Source organism: Oncorhynchus clarkii, chromosome 1, assembly GCF_045791955.1.
Source record: "Oncorhynchus clarkii lewisi isolate Uvic-CL-2024 chromosome 1, UVic_Ocla_1.0, whole genome shotgun sequence".
Lineage (NCBI taxonomy): Eukaryota > Metazoa > Chordata > Actinopteri > Salmoniformes > Salmonidae > Oncorhynchus > Oncorhynchus clarkii.
This window is the reverse complement of record NC_092147.1, coordinates 69,102,059-69,118,459: the sequence shown is the minus strand read 5'-3', so window position 1 is coordinate 69,118,459 and position 16,401 is coordinate 69,102,059. Positions and strand designations below refer to the sequence as shown.

The 16,401-nt window shown below is 42.4% G+C and overlaps 2 protein-coding genes across 2 annotated transcripts in view; one reads left to right on the top strand and one right to left on the bottom strand.

The window, feature by feature from the left end:
- Positions 1-64: 64 nt before the first annotated feature.
- LOC139411445 (cyclic GMP-AMP synthase a) lies at positions 65-2,609 on the top strand. The gene is made up of 5 exons (XM_071157832.1): positions 65-403; positions 491-707; positions 820-1,080; positions 1,232-1,331; positions 1,530-2,609. The coding sequence occupies exons 1-5, from the start codon at positions 92-94 to the stop codon at positions 1,861-1,863; spliced, it is 1,224 nt and encodes a 407-aa protein (XP_071013933.1). The 5' UTR covers positions 65-91; the 3' UTR covers positions 1,864-2,609.
- The window catches only part of LOC139411449 (DEAD (Asp-Glu-Ala-Asp) box polypeptide 43), a 28,705-nt gene continuing 14,362 nt past the window's right edge, over positions 2,059-16,401 (bottom strand). Inside the window, exons 4-17 of the mRNA XM_071157846.1 lie at positions 15,262-15,429; positions 15,019-15,100; positions 14,646-14,808; positions 13,164-13,282; positions 12,872-12,982; positions 12,504-12,645; positions 12,282-12,382; positions 12,020-12,107; positions 11,633-11,760; positions 6,751-6,860; positions 3,174-3,312; positions 2,943-3,030; positions 2,702-2,846; positions 2,059-2,223 (exon numbers count right to left, since the gene is read on the bottom strand). Coding sequence (XP_071013947.1) covers positions 2,712-2,846; positions 2,943-3,030; positions 3,174-3,312; positions 6,751-6,860; positions 11,633-11,760; positions 12,020-12,107; positions 12,282-12,382; positions 12,504-12,645; positions 12,872-12,982; positions 13,164-13,282; positions 14,646-14,808; positions 15,019-15,100; positions 15,262-15,429 — 1,574 coding nt within the window. The 3' untranslated portion in view covers positions 2,059-2,223; positions 2,702-2,711. The remainder of the gene's footprint in view (positions 2,224-2,701; positions 2,847-2,942; positions 3,031-3,173; positions 3,313-6,750; positions 6,861-11,632; positions 11,761-12,019; positions 12,108-12,281; positions 12,383-12,503; positions 12,646-12,871; positions 12,983-13,163; positions 13,283-14,645; positions 14,809-15,018; positions 15,101-15,261; positions 15,430-16,401) is intronic.

Sequence of the window (16,401 nt, the reverse complement as noted above, 5' to 3'; positions counted from 1 at the left end):
TCCAGCCGGGCCCGCGCAAAGAGTCCAGCCGGGGCCAGAACCAGGGTGTGCCAAGAGAGACAAGAATGGTTCCATTGGAGGTTGCCATGCAATGATGGACACTAAGGAAATGCAACAGATTCCTGAGGAAAATAAACCTAAGGAGCATAAGCAGCCTAAGTGCACCACTGAGGGAAAGCCAGCTGTGCCACCAGAGACCGGTTCAAGGATTGTTGACTCATATCAGGATAAGATCCTGTTCACAACACTTGATAAATTAAAGATTAAGATGACACATAAATCGGAATCATCAAGAATTGTCAATGACGTGGTAAAGTGTATAAGTGACCACATGAAAAAGTGTACAGAATGCTTCAAAGATGTAAATGTTCTGCGCACTGGAAGTTACTACGAAAATCTAAAGGTGGGTCATTAAATTAAATTGTTCACCATCAACGTGACCCAATACGCTTGCATGCCTTACAGATATCTTATGTTTTGATCAATATAGATTTCTGATCCCGACGAATTCGACGTGATGTTTAATTTTCCGGTGGAGCGGGTGGACATTCGGCCATTTGGAGACGATGGAGCTTTTTATAGCGTGGCATTTAAACGGGGAAAACACTCTCTGGATCGCTTCAAAAATAGGGACAACACGGTATCTGCGAGTGAAATGCTTAAGGAGTTCAGAAACGAAGTTATAACGTCTGTGAAGAAGCAGAAAGGTGTGTAGAGCGCGCGCTTCTCAAATGCATAAACGATTGATTGCTTTGTATGTTGTATAAGTAGAAAAATGGGGTATCGAAAAACATGTATTTGCATTTCACTTCTTTCAAGACGTGTTGGTGGAGAAGAAGAAAAAGGGTTGCCCGGCGGTGACCTTAATGATAAACGGGACGGGAACTGTTCCCATCTCACTGGACATTGTTCTGGGACTACAGGTCAATTCGAGTTGGCCCACTTTCACCCAGGGAGGCTTCAAAATAGACACCTGGCTTGGGACCAAAGTGAAGAAAGATCTAAAGACACATTCATACTACCTCGTTCCGAAGTATGAGGGAAAGGGCACGGTGGAACTGGAAGGGGTCTGCGCCAAAGGTAACCATTAGGCCAGCAAGATTTACACATAACATGCTATCACTTTAATTTGTGATGTATTCATTAATGAGAGTTCGGTAGAAAGGAGAAGTGGCATGTATGGCCTTTTGCCAAGTTTCCTAAATGTTTTTTCTTGTCGTGTTATGCATAGACTCTTGGCGCATCTCATTCTCGCATGTGGAGAAGAGTATCATAACAAATCATGGCTCCCAGAAGACCTGTTGCGAGGCAAGCGGAATTCGCTGCTGCAGGTAAGCCTACTGTAGTCATAATGCCCTGGCAAAACCTTGACAAATTGTCTGCTACAGTACAGGGAATCATTAACAAGTGTACTTTCCATGAAGTAGACTTTTAAATTGTATATTTCTTATTTTATTAACCAAACTCATTTACTTTGATAAATTGTGTATGATCATGTGTGCATGAGGCTACCCATTTTCTTCCTTCAGGAAGGACTGTCTGAAGCTTCTGAAGCACCTGTTAAGCCTTTTGAAGGCAGAGGACCCTAGTCTGTCCAAGTTCTGTTCCTACCATGCAAAGACCACCCTTCTGCACGCATGCTGCTCCAGGACCAAGGACAGTGACTGGGAGGCGACGCAGCTGGGACCCTGCTTCCAGCAGCTGTTGAGAGACTTTGAGGGCCACCTGAAAGATGGCAAGCTCCCCAACTTCTTCATCCCCACACACAACCTGCTGGGCTCTGGCCACAACCGCAGGAGCTGCCTGATCCTGGCCCAGTGTATTGAGGAGCAGCGCAACAAAGGTTTCCCCATCTTCAGCTAGTGAGTCGGGACTACCTCAATCACTGCCCCCTTAGTGACTCACCCAGAGCCCCAATAGACATAAGTGGAGTATAGCTGTGGTCCCATGCTGTTATCTATGTTAAAAGCAATGGCATAGGCAGGAGGAATTGAAGAGCAGAGGAGAAAGGAGTCAGAAGTTACCATTTAATTCAGATCAGAACAGTTTTGAGTCTTCCCAGAGATGATACATGGAGAAGAGCAGTTGGCTTTCAAATTATAAAAAGGTAATTTAAACTGTCTGTAACACTATGAATTATTCAATAAAACAAAAATGTGTAACACAAAAAAGGATGAACGCTGGAGATTCCAGAACTGAAGTTGCAAGTTGCTTCTTCCTCTCCTGAAAAAGTAAGAAACACAGATTTGACAATTGGCAAAAGGATATGGATATGAGCTGTCAGTGAGGATTTTTTAACTGTTTAAAAAAAATAAAACCCAGGAAATCTTCCTACTAAGTACGTCAACACCAGCTATATTTGGTGTGACCACACTGTCATATTATAGGACTCAAACGGTCTAACAGAGGGAATGTGTGTGCGATGTGAACGCACTGCATGTTCTGTTTTCCCACAGCATTTGTATTTCTGTTCAGCTTTTTCCACCAAAAGCGGTTTCTTTGTTAATGCATTGGAATTTAAGGCCTGAGGGCAGTGGTGTTTTCAGCTGAGTATCAATAAATTGCAACGTGTATGTGCCAAATATCCTACTTTTCAATAAAAGGGAATAAATTGCAAAGATGTCTCATCTGTGAACCCAAAGGACTAGACTATTGTTAACACATCAGCCCTTCTCTTCACACATATGCTTAACCTGTGTACCTGTAATGGGTTAGAACCTCCAGTTAGACTCTCCTCTGTCTCTTACTCCTCCTCCCCCTCCTCCTCCTCTGGGGCCGTACATCTTCTTCTCTCGCTTGTGCTTCTCGTATCTCTCCGCCATGAGCACCAGCTCATCAGGTACCTCCTACACAGGGATTCAGGTTCAATCCAAATAGGTCTAATTTGTTAGACAATGTGAATACTGTCTGTGTGTTACTCTGTGTGAGAGCGAGCAGAGTACCTGTCCAGCCCTCTCCAGGATGGGGATCAGGTCAGCAGCCTTCCTCCAGTCTCCTCTCGTTACCAAGGTGATAGAGGCCCCAGAGCGTCTACCAGTTATGTGACAAGGAAAAATTGTAAAACTGTCAACAATGACACATCAGAAAAAAATATTTGACAATTAGTGAAGAAACATGCTGATATCTCTTGGAAGCAGCTCAGGTAGAGAAAGGAGACCCACACACACACTCACCCTGCACGGCCCGTGCGGCCCACGCGATGGACATACTCTTCAATGTTGCGTGGGAAGTCAAAGTTGAAGACGTGTGTGACGTCTGTGACGTCCAGCCCTCGGGAGGCCAGGTCAGTGGCCACTAGGATACGGACAACACCTATGGCAACACACACACATACATTACATGGCCAAAGGTATGTGGACACACCTTCAAATTAGTGGATTTGGCCATTTCAGCCACACAGGTTGCTGACAGGTGTATAAAATTGAGCACACACCAATGGCAATCTCCATAGACAAACATTGGCCACAGAATGGCCCGTACTGTAGACCTCTGACTTTCAATGGGGCACCGTCATAGGACGCCACCTTTCCAAAAAGTAAAATGTCAAATTTCTGCCCTGCGCCGGTCAACTGTAAGTGCTGTTATTGTGAAGTGGAAACGTCTAGGAGCAACAACGGCTCAGCTGCGAAGTGGTAGGCCACACAACCTCATAGAACAAAAGAGTGCTGAGGCATGTAGCGCTTAAAAACTGTCATCGGTTGCAACACTCACTACAGAGTTCCAAGCTGCTTTTGGAAAGCAACGTCAGCACAATAACTGTTGTTGGGAGCTTCATGAAATAGATTTCCATGGCCAAGCAGCCACACAAGCCTAAGATCACCACATGCAATGCCAAGCATCGGCTGGAGTGGTGGAAAACACGTCACCATTGGACTCTGGAGCAGTGGAAACGTGTTCTCTGGGGAGATTAATCACGCTTCACTATCTGGCATCCGACAGACTAATCTGTGTTGGTGGATACCAGGAAAACGCTACCTGCCCGAATGCATAGTGCCAACTAAAGTTTGGTGGAGGACAAATAATGGTCTGGGGCGGTTTTTCATGGTTCGGGCAGGTCCCTTAGTTCCAGTGAAGGGAAATCTTAACGCTACAGCATACAATTACATTCTAGATGATTTTGTGCTTCCAAATTTGTGGCAACAGTTTGGGGGTGGCCCTTTGCTGTTTCAGCATGTTAATGTCTCCGGACACAAAGCGAGGTCTATACAGAAATGGTTTATCGAGATCAGTGTGGAAGAACCTGACTGGCCTACACAGAGCCCTGACCTTAACCCCATTGAACCCCTTTGGGATGAATTGGAACACCGCCTGTGAACCAGACCTAAATCACCCAACATCAGTGCCCGACCTCACTAATGCTTGTGGCTGAATGGAAGCATGTCCCCACAGCAATGTTCTAACATCTAGTGGAAAAACCTTCCCAGGAGTGTTGAGGCTGTTACAGCAGCAAAAGGGAGGGGGGGGGCGACCAAATCCACATTAATTAATGTCCATGATTTTAGAAAAACCTGGTGTCCATGCACTACATAGCCAAAAGTATCTACCTCAATTACCTCATACCCCTGCACATGGAGTTGGTACCCCATGTATTTATTCCTTGTGTTATCTTTCTATACTGAAATAAATATATAGAACGCAACAATTTCATTGATTTGACTGAGTTACAGTTCATATAAGGAAATCAGTCAATTGAAATAAATTCATTAGGCCCGCCCAGTTGGAAGCCAGGCCCATCCAATTAGAATAGGCTTTTCCCCACAAAAGGGCTTTATTACAGACATAAATACTCCTCAGTTTCATCAGCTGTCCAGGAGGCTGGTCTCAGATGATCCTGCAGGTGAACAAGCTGGAGGGCCTGGGATGGCGTGGCTACACGTGATCTTCGGTTGTGAGGCTGGTTAGACGTACTGCCAAACTCTAAAACTACGTTGGAGGCGGCTTAGGGTAGAGAAATGGACAGTCAATTCTCTGGCAACAGCTGTGGTGGACATTCCTGCAGTCAGCATGCCAAATGCACACTCCCTCAACTTGAGACACTTATGGCATTGTGGTGTGTGACTAATCTGCACATTTTAGAGTGACCTTTAATTGTCCCCAGCACAAGGTGCACCTGCGTAATGATATGCCCCACCTGTCAGGTGGATGGATTACCTTGGAAAAGGAGAAATGCTCACCAACAGGGATGTAATCAAATTTGTGCACACAATTTGAAAGAAATAAGCCTTTTGTGCATATTGTTTGGAAGGGCCCATAAACAAGCATATCACTGTTAGTCTACAACTGTTTACAAAGTACACACACAAAATCAACCACACTCTTAGAGAGTGCGATGTCTTGCTCCCAGACAAACTAAACTTCTTTGCTCGCTTTGAGGACAATACAGTTCCACTGACACGGCCCGCTACCAAAACCTGTGGGCTCTCCTTCAGGGCAGCCAACGTGAGTAAAACATTTAAACGTGTCAACCCTCGCAAGGCTGCAGGCCCAGACGGCGTCCTCAAAGCATGCGCAGACCAGCTGTCTGGTGTTTACGGACATATTCAATCATCCTTATCCCAGTCTGCTGTTCCCACATGCTTCAAGAGGGACACCATTGTTCCTGTTCCCAAGAAAGCCAAGTTAACTGAGCTAAATGACTACCGCCCCGTAGCACTCACTTCCGTCATCATGAAGTGCTTTGAGAGACTAGTCAAGGACCATATCACCTCCACCCCCTACCTGACATCCTAGACCCACCTCTATTTGCTTACTGCCCCTATAGGTCCACAGATGACGCAATCGCACTGCACACTGTCCTAACACATCTGGACAAGAGGAATACCTATACCCGCACATGGGGACAAAGATTGTACTTTTTGGATAAATGTCCTCTGGTCTGATGAAACAAAAATAGAACTGTTTGGCCATAATGACCATTGTTATGTTTGGAGGAAAAGGGGGAGGCTTGCAAGCTGAAGAACACCATCCCAACCGTGAAGCACGGGGGTGGCAGCATCATGTTGTGGGGGTGCTTTGCTGCAGGAGGGACTGATGCACTTCACAAAATAGACGGCATCATGAGAAGGAAAATGATGTTGATATATTGAAGCAAGCAAAATGGCTTAAGTACAACAAAGTCAAGGTATTGGAGTGGCCATCACAAAGCACTAACCTCAATCCCATAGAAAATGTATGGGCAGAACTTAAAAAGCGTGCGTGAGCAAGGAGACCTACAAACCTGACTCAGTTACACCAGCTCTGTCAGGAGGAATTGGCCAAAATTCACGCAACTTGTTGTGGAAGGCTACCCAAAACGTTTGACCCAAGTTAAATTATTTAAAGGCAACGCTACCAAATATTAACTGAGTGCATGTAAACTTCTGACCCACTGGGAAAGTGATGAAAGCATTAAAAGTGGAAATAAATAATTATAATATTATTCTGACATTTCACATTCCTAAAATAAAAAGTGGTGATCCTAACTGACCTAAGACAGAGAAGTTTTACTAGGATTAAATGTCAGGAATTGTGAAAAACTGACTAAATGTATTTGGCTAAGGTGCATGGAAACTTCCGACTTCAACTGTATATACCATTCAGCAGACGGTTCTAGCCAGTGACTTACAGTCATGCGTGTACACATTTTTTACATATTGGTGGTCCCGGTTATAGAACTCACTATCCTGGCTTTGCAAGAGCCATGCTCCATCAACCAAACTACAGCGGACCACTGACCTCAGATCAGTGGTTAGGGATTACTTATCAACCTACTTTCTTTGAAGTCCTTGAGCGCCTCCTCGCGGTCACACTGTTCCCGGTCCCCATGAAGACTCTGTACTGCCAGGCCCCGCAGACACATGTCACTGGACAGGTCGTCACACCTTTCGGTAAGAAATCAGAAAAACTTCAGTATTTGGTGATTGATTAACCCTTGTGTAGTCTTAACATTCTGTATACTCCCCTTGTCCTAAGGGTAAAAAATTACCCACCTTCACTAAACACCTAAAACAAAAAAGCAGCTTAATTGAATTTTAAACCCCAAATCTATTTTGCATTTAGAAACAACCTGTCATTCATCAAACTTTGTGAATATCTGGGGTTTCCCTCTTCACAATGCAGAAAGACTGCATTTAAAAATGAGTGGACACCACTCGTTTTTATTACAACACCTGTCATAATTGTTTTCTTTACTAAAGTAAAGATTTATTGTTATTGCTAAAGGTACTGCATAGGTGTAAAACATCTTTTGCAAGAGATAGTACTCATCTAGCCTAAGAAAGTAGCAGAAATGTGCAGAAAGTAGTTTTGAATGCATTTTATTGAAGGGAAACAATAAGTCTTCAACTTCTCTGGCAAAATAGTGATATATTCTTGAATACTGTAGAATGGGGAACTCAACTACAAAATACTAGTCTTCTCCCATTTCTTTAACCATTGCCCCACCCACAAGGTGTATAAACAACAATAAGAATAAAATAAGATGTGAAGAACATAAATCAAGCAACTAATTAGCACATGTAGGACAGTATGCAAGTGTCTGTGCATGGTATTTGGTATTTGCAAATGCAGCAGCTACTCTTCCTGGGGTCCCCACAAAACATAATACAGATCATTAGGCAAGAACATAACTACATACATTTTTTTTTAAAAGGCTCACGTAGCCTACACAAACTATCTAGGTCAAATAAAGGAGGCGTTGTGCCGCGAGGTGTTTCTTAATCTGTTTTTTTAAACCAGATTGGCTGTTTATTTGAGCAATATGAGATGGAAGTTCCATGCAATAAGGGCGTTATATAATACTGTACGTTTTCTTGAATTTGTTCTGGATTTGGAGACTACAAAAAGACTACAAAAAGACCCCTTGCGGCATGTCTTTTTTTTTTTTAACTGTGCATGGACTTTGCAGATGTATTTCTCACATGTGCAGCATATAGCAATCAGGTGTCTCTAGAGCTGTTCAAAATCAGGTTCAAGTTCAGGCTCTGGCTGGGCCACTCAAGGACATTGAGACTTGTCCCAAAAAACATCCTCACAGCACCATGCTTCACCATAGGGATGGTGCCGGTTTCCTCCAGACGTGACACTTGGCATTCAGACCAAATAGATCAATCTTGGTTTCATCAGACCAGAGAATCTTGTTTCTCACGGTCTGAGAGTCCTTTAGGTGTTTTGTGGCAAATTCCAAGCGGGATGTCATGTGCCTTTTCCTGAGGAGTGGCTTCCATCTGGCCACTACCATAAAAGGCCTGATTGGTAGAGTGCTGCAGAGATGGTTGTCCTTCTGGAAGGTTCTCCCATATCCACAGAGGAAAACTGGCGCTCTGTCAGAGTGACCAACTGTTTCTTGGTCACTTCCCTGACCAAGGCCCTTCTACTCTCATTTTCATTTTTTTTTAGTAATACATTTAGAATAAGGCTGTAACAAAATGTGGAAAAGGGAAGGGGTCTGAATACTTTGCAAATGCACTGTAGGTGTGGGGTATAGAGATGAGGTAGTCATTCAAAAAGAATGTTAAACACAATTATTGCACACAGTGACTTAAGCCAATTTTTACTCCTGAACTTTAGGCTTGCCATAACATTTTGTAAAAAAAAAAATCAAAACATAATTCCACTGACATTGTGTGTAGGCCAGTGACAAAAAAAAAAGAATCTCCATTTTATATTCAGACAGTAACAAAATGTGGAAAGTCAAAAAGGTGGGAATACTTTGAAGGCACTGTACTTCAGTAAAAAAAAAAAAAAAAGTAAATGTTGAAATATGAGAAATAAATGGAATACCTACATAAAGATGAGATCCTCCTCTCTCCAACCATTACAACAGTAGCTGCTTTCAAAACAGGGTTTCCCCATGTTTGTATTTTGGGTTAGGGCAGACACCTTCATGCAGGAATCAGGATATTAATGCACTAGCTTACAGTTTGACCAAATTATGGGTTTTAGCCACCCCCCGAATACAACAAATATTTTGACAGAAGTGTCCAGCTAGAATTTGCAGCTTGCACCTGTGAGAACAATTAAAAATTGAACTCGCACAGCCAAGTCAAAGTGTTGCATAATTATAATTAAAATGGTTGCACAATGGAGCCCTGCCTTATAGTCAGTGACAAAGCTTTACAGGTAGGAGGTCAGCAACCTGGCAGTGTGGTGCCAGGAAAACAACCTCTCCCTCAACATCAAAAAGACCAAGGACCTCATCGTGGACTACAGGAAATGTGGGGGCGAACACGCCCCCATCCACATTGATGGGGCTGCGGATCGAGAACTTCAAGTTCCTCGGTGTCCAAATCACTAAGGACTTAAAATGGTCCACTCATATGATAGTTGAAAAGCTTTGGCATGGGCCCTCAAATCTTCAAAAAGTTCTACAGCTGCACCATTGAGAGCATCTTGACTGGCTGCACCACTGCTTGGTATGGCAACAGTACCTCCCTCGATCGCATGGCGCTACAGAAGGTGGTGCGAACAGCCCAGTACATCACTGAGGCCGAGCTCCTTGCCATCCAGGACCTCTATGTCAGGCAGGACGGCCCGGAAAATCGTTGAAGACTCCAGCCACCGAAGCCTTAGATGTTCACACAGGATTCTACACACACATTTATGCTAATGCTACTCTATCATACATCCTTTTGCCAAGTCACCTTACACCCCCCCCCCCCCTCACTCAAATATCCCTGCACATTGTAAATATGGTATTGGAACTGACCCTGTACATAGCTTCTTACTTTCATGTGTTAATATTTCATATTTGTATTTCTTGTTTTTGTTATACCTTATTTTTACTGCATTTTTGCTGCGTTGATATTGATTACTGCATTGTTGGGTTTGGAGCTTGCAAGAAAGGAATTTCACTGGATTTGTGCAGGTGACATGAACTTGAAACTATAATAGTCATTTCACACGTACAGCCACCCACAAAGACTGAGAAATTAACAATGCTTCGAGTAACTAGCCTTTGCCCCATGCCAGACCATTTTTGATGCTCTTGAATGAATACAGGACCGGACTTGACTTCCCTCTGTGAGCCCATACAAATCACAGGCAAATCACAGAAAGGCAAAAAAAAAAAACTGATATCTCGACCAGAGAACTAAGCAAATGTTTACACAACCATATCCTCTCCACATCTTTCTCTTGCACTCAGCTACATGGGGGGGATAGAACTAAAACATAGCCTGTGTTTTGTTTTCCTGGAAGCGCAAATAAAAGCCACACCTCACAACAGTGCTCAGTCTGTACGAAACAGCCTGGAGGTTGGGACACCCACTGTCTAAATCAAACCATTGTGGGCTGCTGCATACACAGTTGAGTCATACAGGTTCTCGTTTGGGCAACAAAAAAAAAGCATCCTTAGTCTTCTCCTCTGAGACCCGGAAATCAGTAAGTGGTCGAGGAGTGTGTCATTTCATGATTAGGCAAACAGAATTGTCCTCTCCGCCTATAGCCACCTTTCATTGAGGATACTCACTTGTATCCTACCGCAGAAGAGTTTAGAACTATGCCACATCCCCCGAGTCAGTTTTGTTTCGTCACAGGAGAAAAACCAGGCACATTTAAAAAGCAATAGTCTACTTATTGTTTCATCTATAAAATGTCTTGCATAACTAACTGAAATTGTTTTGATCATTTTACACATTTATTATTTCGGGACCGGGCCGTGTAAACGTCATTATTTTGGGACCCAGCCCTGTAAACGTCATTTCCCTAATGACACGTGAGTGGAGAAGGACTGTCTCATTTCAAGTAAGAGGAAGCGAGAGAGGACGGAGGAGAGGCCATAAAACGCAAGCAGTAAAATTACATTTAAAAACAGATTTAAAAAAAACATCTTATGGAACAGCAGGGACTGTGAAGTAACAAACATTGGCACACACACACACGATAACATACGCACTATACATACACATGGATTCAGTACTGTAGATATGTGGTAGTGGTGGAGTAGGGGCTAAGGACATGGTGTGTTGTGAAATCTGTGAATGTATTGTAATGTTTTAAAAGTGTATAAACTGCATTAAATTTTGCTGGACCCCAGGAAGAGTAGCTGCTGCTTTTGGGGATCCATAATAAATACAAATATAAGTGCCAGAATCAGATACAATAACTGCAAAAATGATGACTCGGGCAATCTCTCTCCAGTTTTGGTCATTTATTTTCCTCAGTTCACCCATCATGTTGTTTTGCTGACTTGGACATCTGTGATGGGTAGAACTCTTACCTCTTTTCGCCCTTGTGAAAAGTCCACATAATCTATTAGAAGCAAGGTGGAGCTACTACAATATCCATTACACCAAGGCTATTCAACTATATTCTAAGGGGGACATATGTTTTAAAAGTTAACTGCAGGGGTGCCAGATATTTGACATGCAATTATTCTTCTAAAGAACTGTATGAAAAATAACACATCATATAAAGGACTTAAAATGTTGCTAAAAATAATTAGGTTTGATTTTTGCCAGAGATTTCTTTCCTGATTTTCTTTTACACTTATCCATTCTTATACCTACGTAATTCTGTCAAATATACATGAAGTGCCTCTAGAATCGGACTAGGGATTATCTCTAGTTTTCTCAATGTCTCGCTGACCATCAATGTCTCGCTGACATTGGACATATAACAAGGAGAGAACAGAGGGGTGCAGGGCAACACTCACATTATCTTCTTGCCTACGAAGATGAGCACTTTGTCCTCAGGCTCCATGTTGTGGACGAAGTTAAAGAGATAGGCCTTCTTCTCCTCGTCTTGACAAAAGAGAACAGTCTGCTGCACTGTGTTCACAGCCTGAGAGAGTAAAGAGAAACCTACAGATTATTAGGTTGGGCAGGGACAAACATAAGTGCTGTTAATATTTTTTATTTAACTAGGCAAGTCAGTTAAGAACAAATTCTTATTTACAATGACGGCCTACCAAAAGGCAAATTGCCTTTAAAAGCCACAATACATATAACTTGATCAGATTGAATCCCGGCCTAGGTCTTAACACATCCCACTCATTTCTTATTTATTTGGAATGAGCAGCAGAAGCATTCGCTCCACTCACAGCCAGGTCCAGAGTTCCCACATACACCATCATGGGGTTCTTCAGGTACGTCTTGGCCAATCGCCTCACTCCCGTGGGCCAGGTGGCACTGAATCAGCCAATCGGAGAAGAGACATCAAGATGGGCAAAGATCAACAAAAGAATGGTAGGCATTTTAACTCTTACAAAACAGATGAGCTCTATACACTGTGGAACTGAACGTTGATACAGAGTTGTAGTCTGTCTGAAGTAACGGGGTGTTCTCATCTTAGGGTCCTTTTACCTGGTCATAATAGTCTGCCTGTCCGGACGGACGTCCAGAAGAATTTTCATTATTTGAGGCTCAAAGCCCATGTCAAGCATCCGGTCTGCCTCATCCAGCACCTAACACACAAACCCCCAGTTACACACATGCTCACACGCTACCAGCAATATACAAAGCCACGCACAAATAGTCACGCGCATACACATTTTCACCACTGCCCCCCCACACATACACACACACCAGGTAGGTGATGGAATGCAGGTTGATCAACTCGTTCATCTGCAGGTCGTTAAGCCGGCCAGGCGTAGCGATCACAATGTCTACTCCAGCTGAGATCACTTTGATCTGGGCCCTGCGGTCTCCACCTCCGTAGACACACACACTACACAGAGACAACACAGATGGGGAAGCGCCACATGCAGACATCTCCCCTGTAGGTCATAGTATAGATGCGATCTCTTGAAGCCCTTGTGGTTTCATAAGTAGCGTTAGGTATGGTACCTCAATAAGCTGGTGTGTATTATAGTGTTAGTACAGTAGAATAAATGTGGCGCTTGTTAAAGCACTAGTATGATAATTCTATACAGTGTTAGGAGCACGTATGGTACCATTTGAAGCCCTTGTAGCTGTACTTGTTGCACTCTGACTCAATCTGCAGAGCCAGCTCTCTAGTGGGAGTCAGAACAAGCATACCAGGGCCGTCCTGCTTATCACGTTTTCTGTGTAAACCATACAGGCACAAATGTAAAAAATGTCACACACCCACAAAATGTAAAGAATGCCTATCCCATTATTTCTGAACTACACATGACCATTAGGGGTAGGGGTCAATCTTGGAATGAGCAACTGTGTGAAAGACGCGTGGCTGGAAGAAATACCAGTATGGTGGTAAAAACTTACACAGGCTGGCCATCCATGTGAATGAAGCCAGGTAGGAGGTAGGCCAGTGTCTTTCCTGTGCCTGTCTGGGCGATCGCGATCAGGTCATCTCCTTTCAGCGACATGGGCCAGGCTTGAGACTGGGACAGGGGGACAACTGTCATGGGAATGACACTGACAACATGGGAGTTATAGTACAACTGTGTATGGTACTAAGTATCAAATGTGGCATCCCAGTAGTGGGTTTATTGTTAGGGAAAACAAAAGATTTTCTCACAATAAAGACCTTGTGAATGACAACAGAGGTGTAACAGAAACTCAGTGCATGCAGGCAGAAAGTTTCTGCATACTGAAAATAACTACAGACAACAGTAAGCTATGAGTCATCAAATTGCAGGCATAGGCATAGACCTCTGAAAAAATGTTGTTCAGTGAGCTTCAAAAGGGCGTTTCCCAATTACATCTTTCACATTTAAAGTTTCAATATCAAGTATAACGAAATGCCTTTTTTTGCCAGCGCCAAAATGTCTACTGAATTATGTACACGTTCACTATTTCTCACAAATTTAAACACACTGGATTGGTGGAGGCATGGGATAGTTTCCAACAGATTTCTAATACCAGCCATTTCCTTTTAATTCAATCAGTGAAGGAAAGTGAACAAGTAAACACTGGAGGAAGTAGAGAATTGGGAAGTATTATTTTCTAAATCTCTTCATCCATAGTGCTTTTCATTTCTATATTTTGCAGGAAATCAACTGTAATGTACCCATTAAGTTATTGTAAATCATCAACTGTAATGTACCCATTAAGTTATTATAAATCAACTGTAATGTACCCATTAAGTTATTATAAATCATCAACTGTAGTGTACCCATTAAGGTATTATAAATCATCAACTGTAATGTACCCATTAAGTTATTATAAATCATCAACTGTAATGTACCCATTAAGTTATTGTAAATCAGTTGTAATGTAGCCATTAAGTTATTGTAAATCATCAACCGTAATGTACCCATTAAGTCATTGTAAATCAGTTGTAATGTAGCCAACATTTTGTTGGGGTTAAATATGTCTTATATCTCCTAGATATAGGACAGATACTTCAAAACCTTATTAACTGACTGTATTTTTGCCATTTCTGAATGTGTTATTCAATGCGTTTCTATGGGCTATAGTAGTAAAGGTCATATTTATTTTGATAACTATTTGATAAATATTTATTTTGATAACTAAAGGGGTACTACAATATAATGGCGAAATTATGCATGGTATGAACATCTTAAGTGAATTCTATATGTTAGCTTAGTTGAACCACTCCCATCATGCTCCAACTTGAAGGGCATGGAGTGAGTGCACTATATTGGTCAGTTCAATTTGGAGTGTATTGCTCATCTAAATTGGTCAGTGAAACTCACTCAAGTCTTTGCTCAGAGACGGTCAAAAGTTGTATACAAACAGTAAGGTTTTGGAAGGGAGGTTGGACTCTGACTCAATAAGGACCTGGATAGGAGTTGGCTTGGCGAAGCCGACTCTGACAATATTCTCCATGATCCCAGGATAGTGCAGGAAGGCTTCGTCGAACGTGACCACAGGGTTGGGAAAAGGACGCTTCTCCCCTTCTCCCTCCTTCAGGTCATCCACAAAGATATCGTTATTCACTTTCCTACGGGAAGAGAGGGTGGAATTGGTCAGGAATATAGTTACTTTGCTTGCATGTAGGTTGGTACAAAACCAAAGTCGACTGAGAAGAGTTGAGTTGATAACATATTACTGAGCAGAAAAAATTCAAATTGAACTCAGAAAGTGGATAAACAGCATCCTCTGCTGGACAAGAAATATACCTCCATCGAGACAAAATTGGTCCCCAACTTACCTCCATGCCTTTACTTCCTCTTCACACCGACTGGCTACAATCTCTGACTCAAAGTAGAAATCCTTCTTCAGAGATGGGAGATCTGAAGGGATCCCAAATCAAATGTTCTATTCAGCCACTAAGAACTATCAATCAGAATACTGTCATGTAAGAACACGGGAGAATCAAGTGTAGGAACAGTTGTCAATCAACAGCGATGCAGTCCCGGTCTGTGTTGTGCATGCGTGCATCTCCCCCACTCACCCTGCCACTTCATCTCCTCGTATTTGTGCCGGTTGGCCCTCATGGAGACCCAGTCGATGGCCTGTGGAGGACTGTCCTCCAGAGACGCCTGCAGGGCTGCAGCTGACCAGATGGAGCCGCTCCTGCCTCCGCCACCAGCACCCCCAAATCTTCCATCACACCCAGGTTCTGAGAGAGAATGCAATACACAAAGAAACTCAGTCTTATGAACTAGTAGTCTCGTTTACTAGATGAGTCCACCGGACAATACAGGAGGCCCGTTATAGCAGGGAAAGCCTTCATGGAAAGCAGACAATGAAAAGCTTCAGAAAACTCTATACTGTAAGAACAATAACTTGATACAGCAAAATATGTGATGTTAGTGAAATTTAAAAAACGTGACAGGGCAATTCCACCACTTTTTAACCTCATTTTCATTATCTTCAGCACAATAACATTTCCACATTTTGTAATATAAAATATTAAGTTTAACAAAGTTCTACCCGATGACATCAAAAGTTAAAACATTTTAAAAACAGTGATTTTCAGTGAAAATACCCACCCTCTGGCTAGAAAAATCTCTGCAGGTTTTGAAGATCACCGTTTTGTTACTTTTAATACTACCATGTGTTTATGTTTTAGGTCCTTTATCTTTTTACATTTTAGTCATTTAGCAGTTAGTGCATCTTAAGATCTCTAGGTGAGACAACCACATGACATTTCTCCTCAATAAAGAAGTTAATTAGCAAAGAGTGCTAGTAGGGGGTAAAAAGTAAAATGCTAGTGTTCGGTCACAAAAGACATTACAGTAAAAAAATATATATACAGTACCAGTCAAAAGTTTGGACACACCTACTCATTCAAGGTTTTTCTTTATTTGTACTATTTTCTACATTGTAGAATAATAGTGAAGACATCAAAACTATGAAATAATACACATGGAATCATGTAGTAACCAAAACAAGTGTTATCCAAATCAAAATATACTTTATATTTGAGGTTCTTCAAAGTAGCCACCCTTTGACTTGATGACAGCTTTGCACAGTCTTGGCATTCTCTCAACCAGCTTCACCTGGAATGCATTTCAACTGTTAAAAGTACATTTGTGGAATTTCTTTCCTTTTTAATTAACCTAATGCATATTCTTGATACCATTCGAAA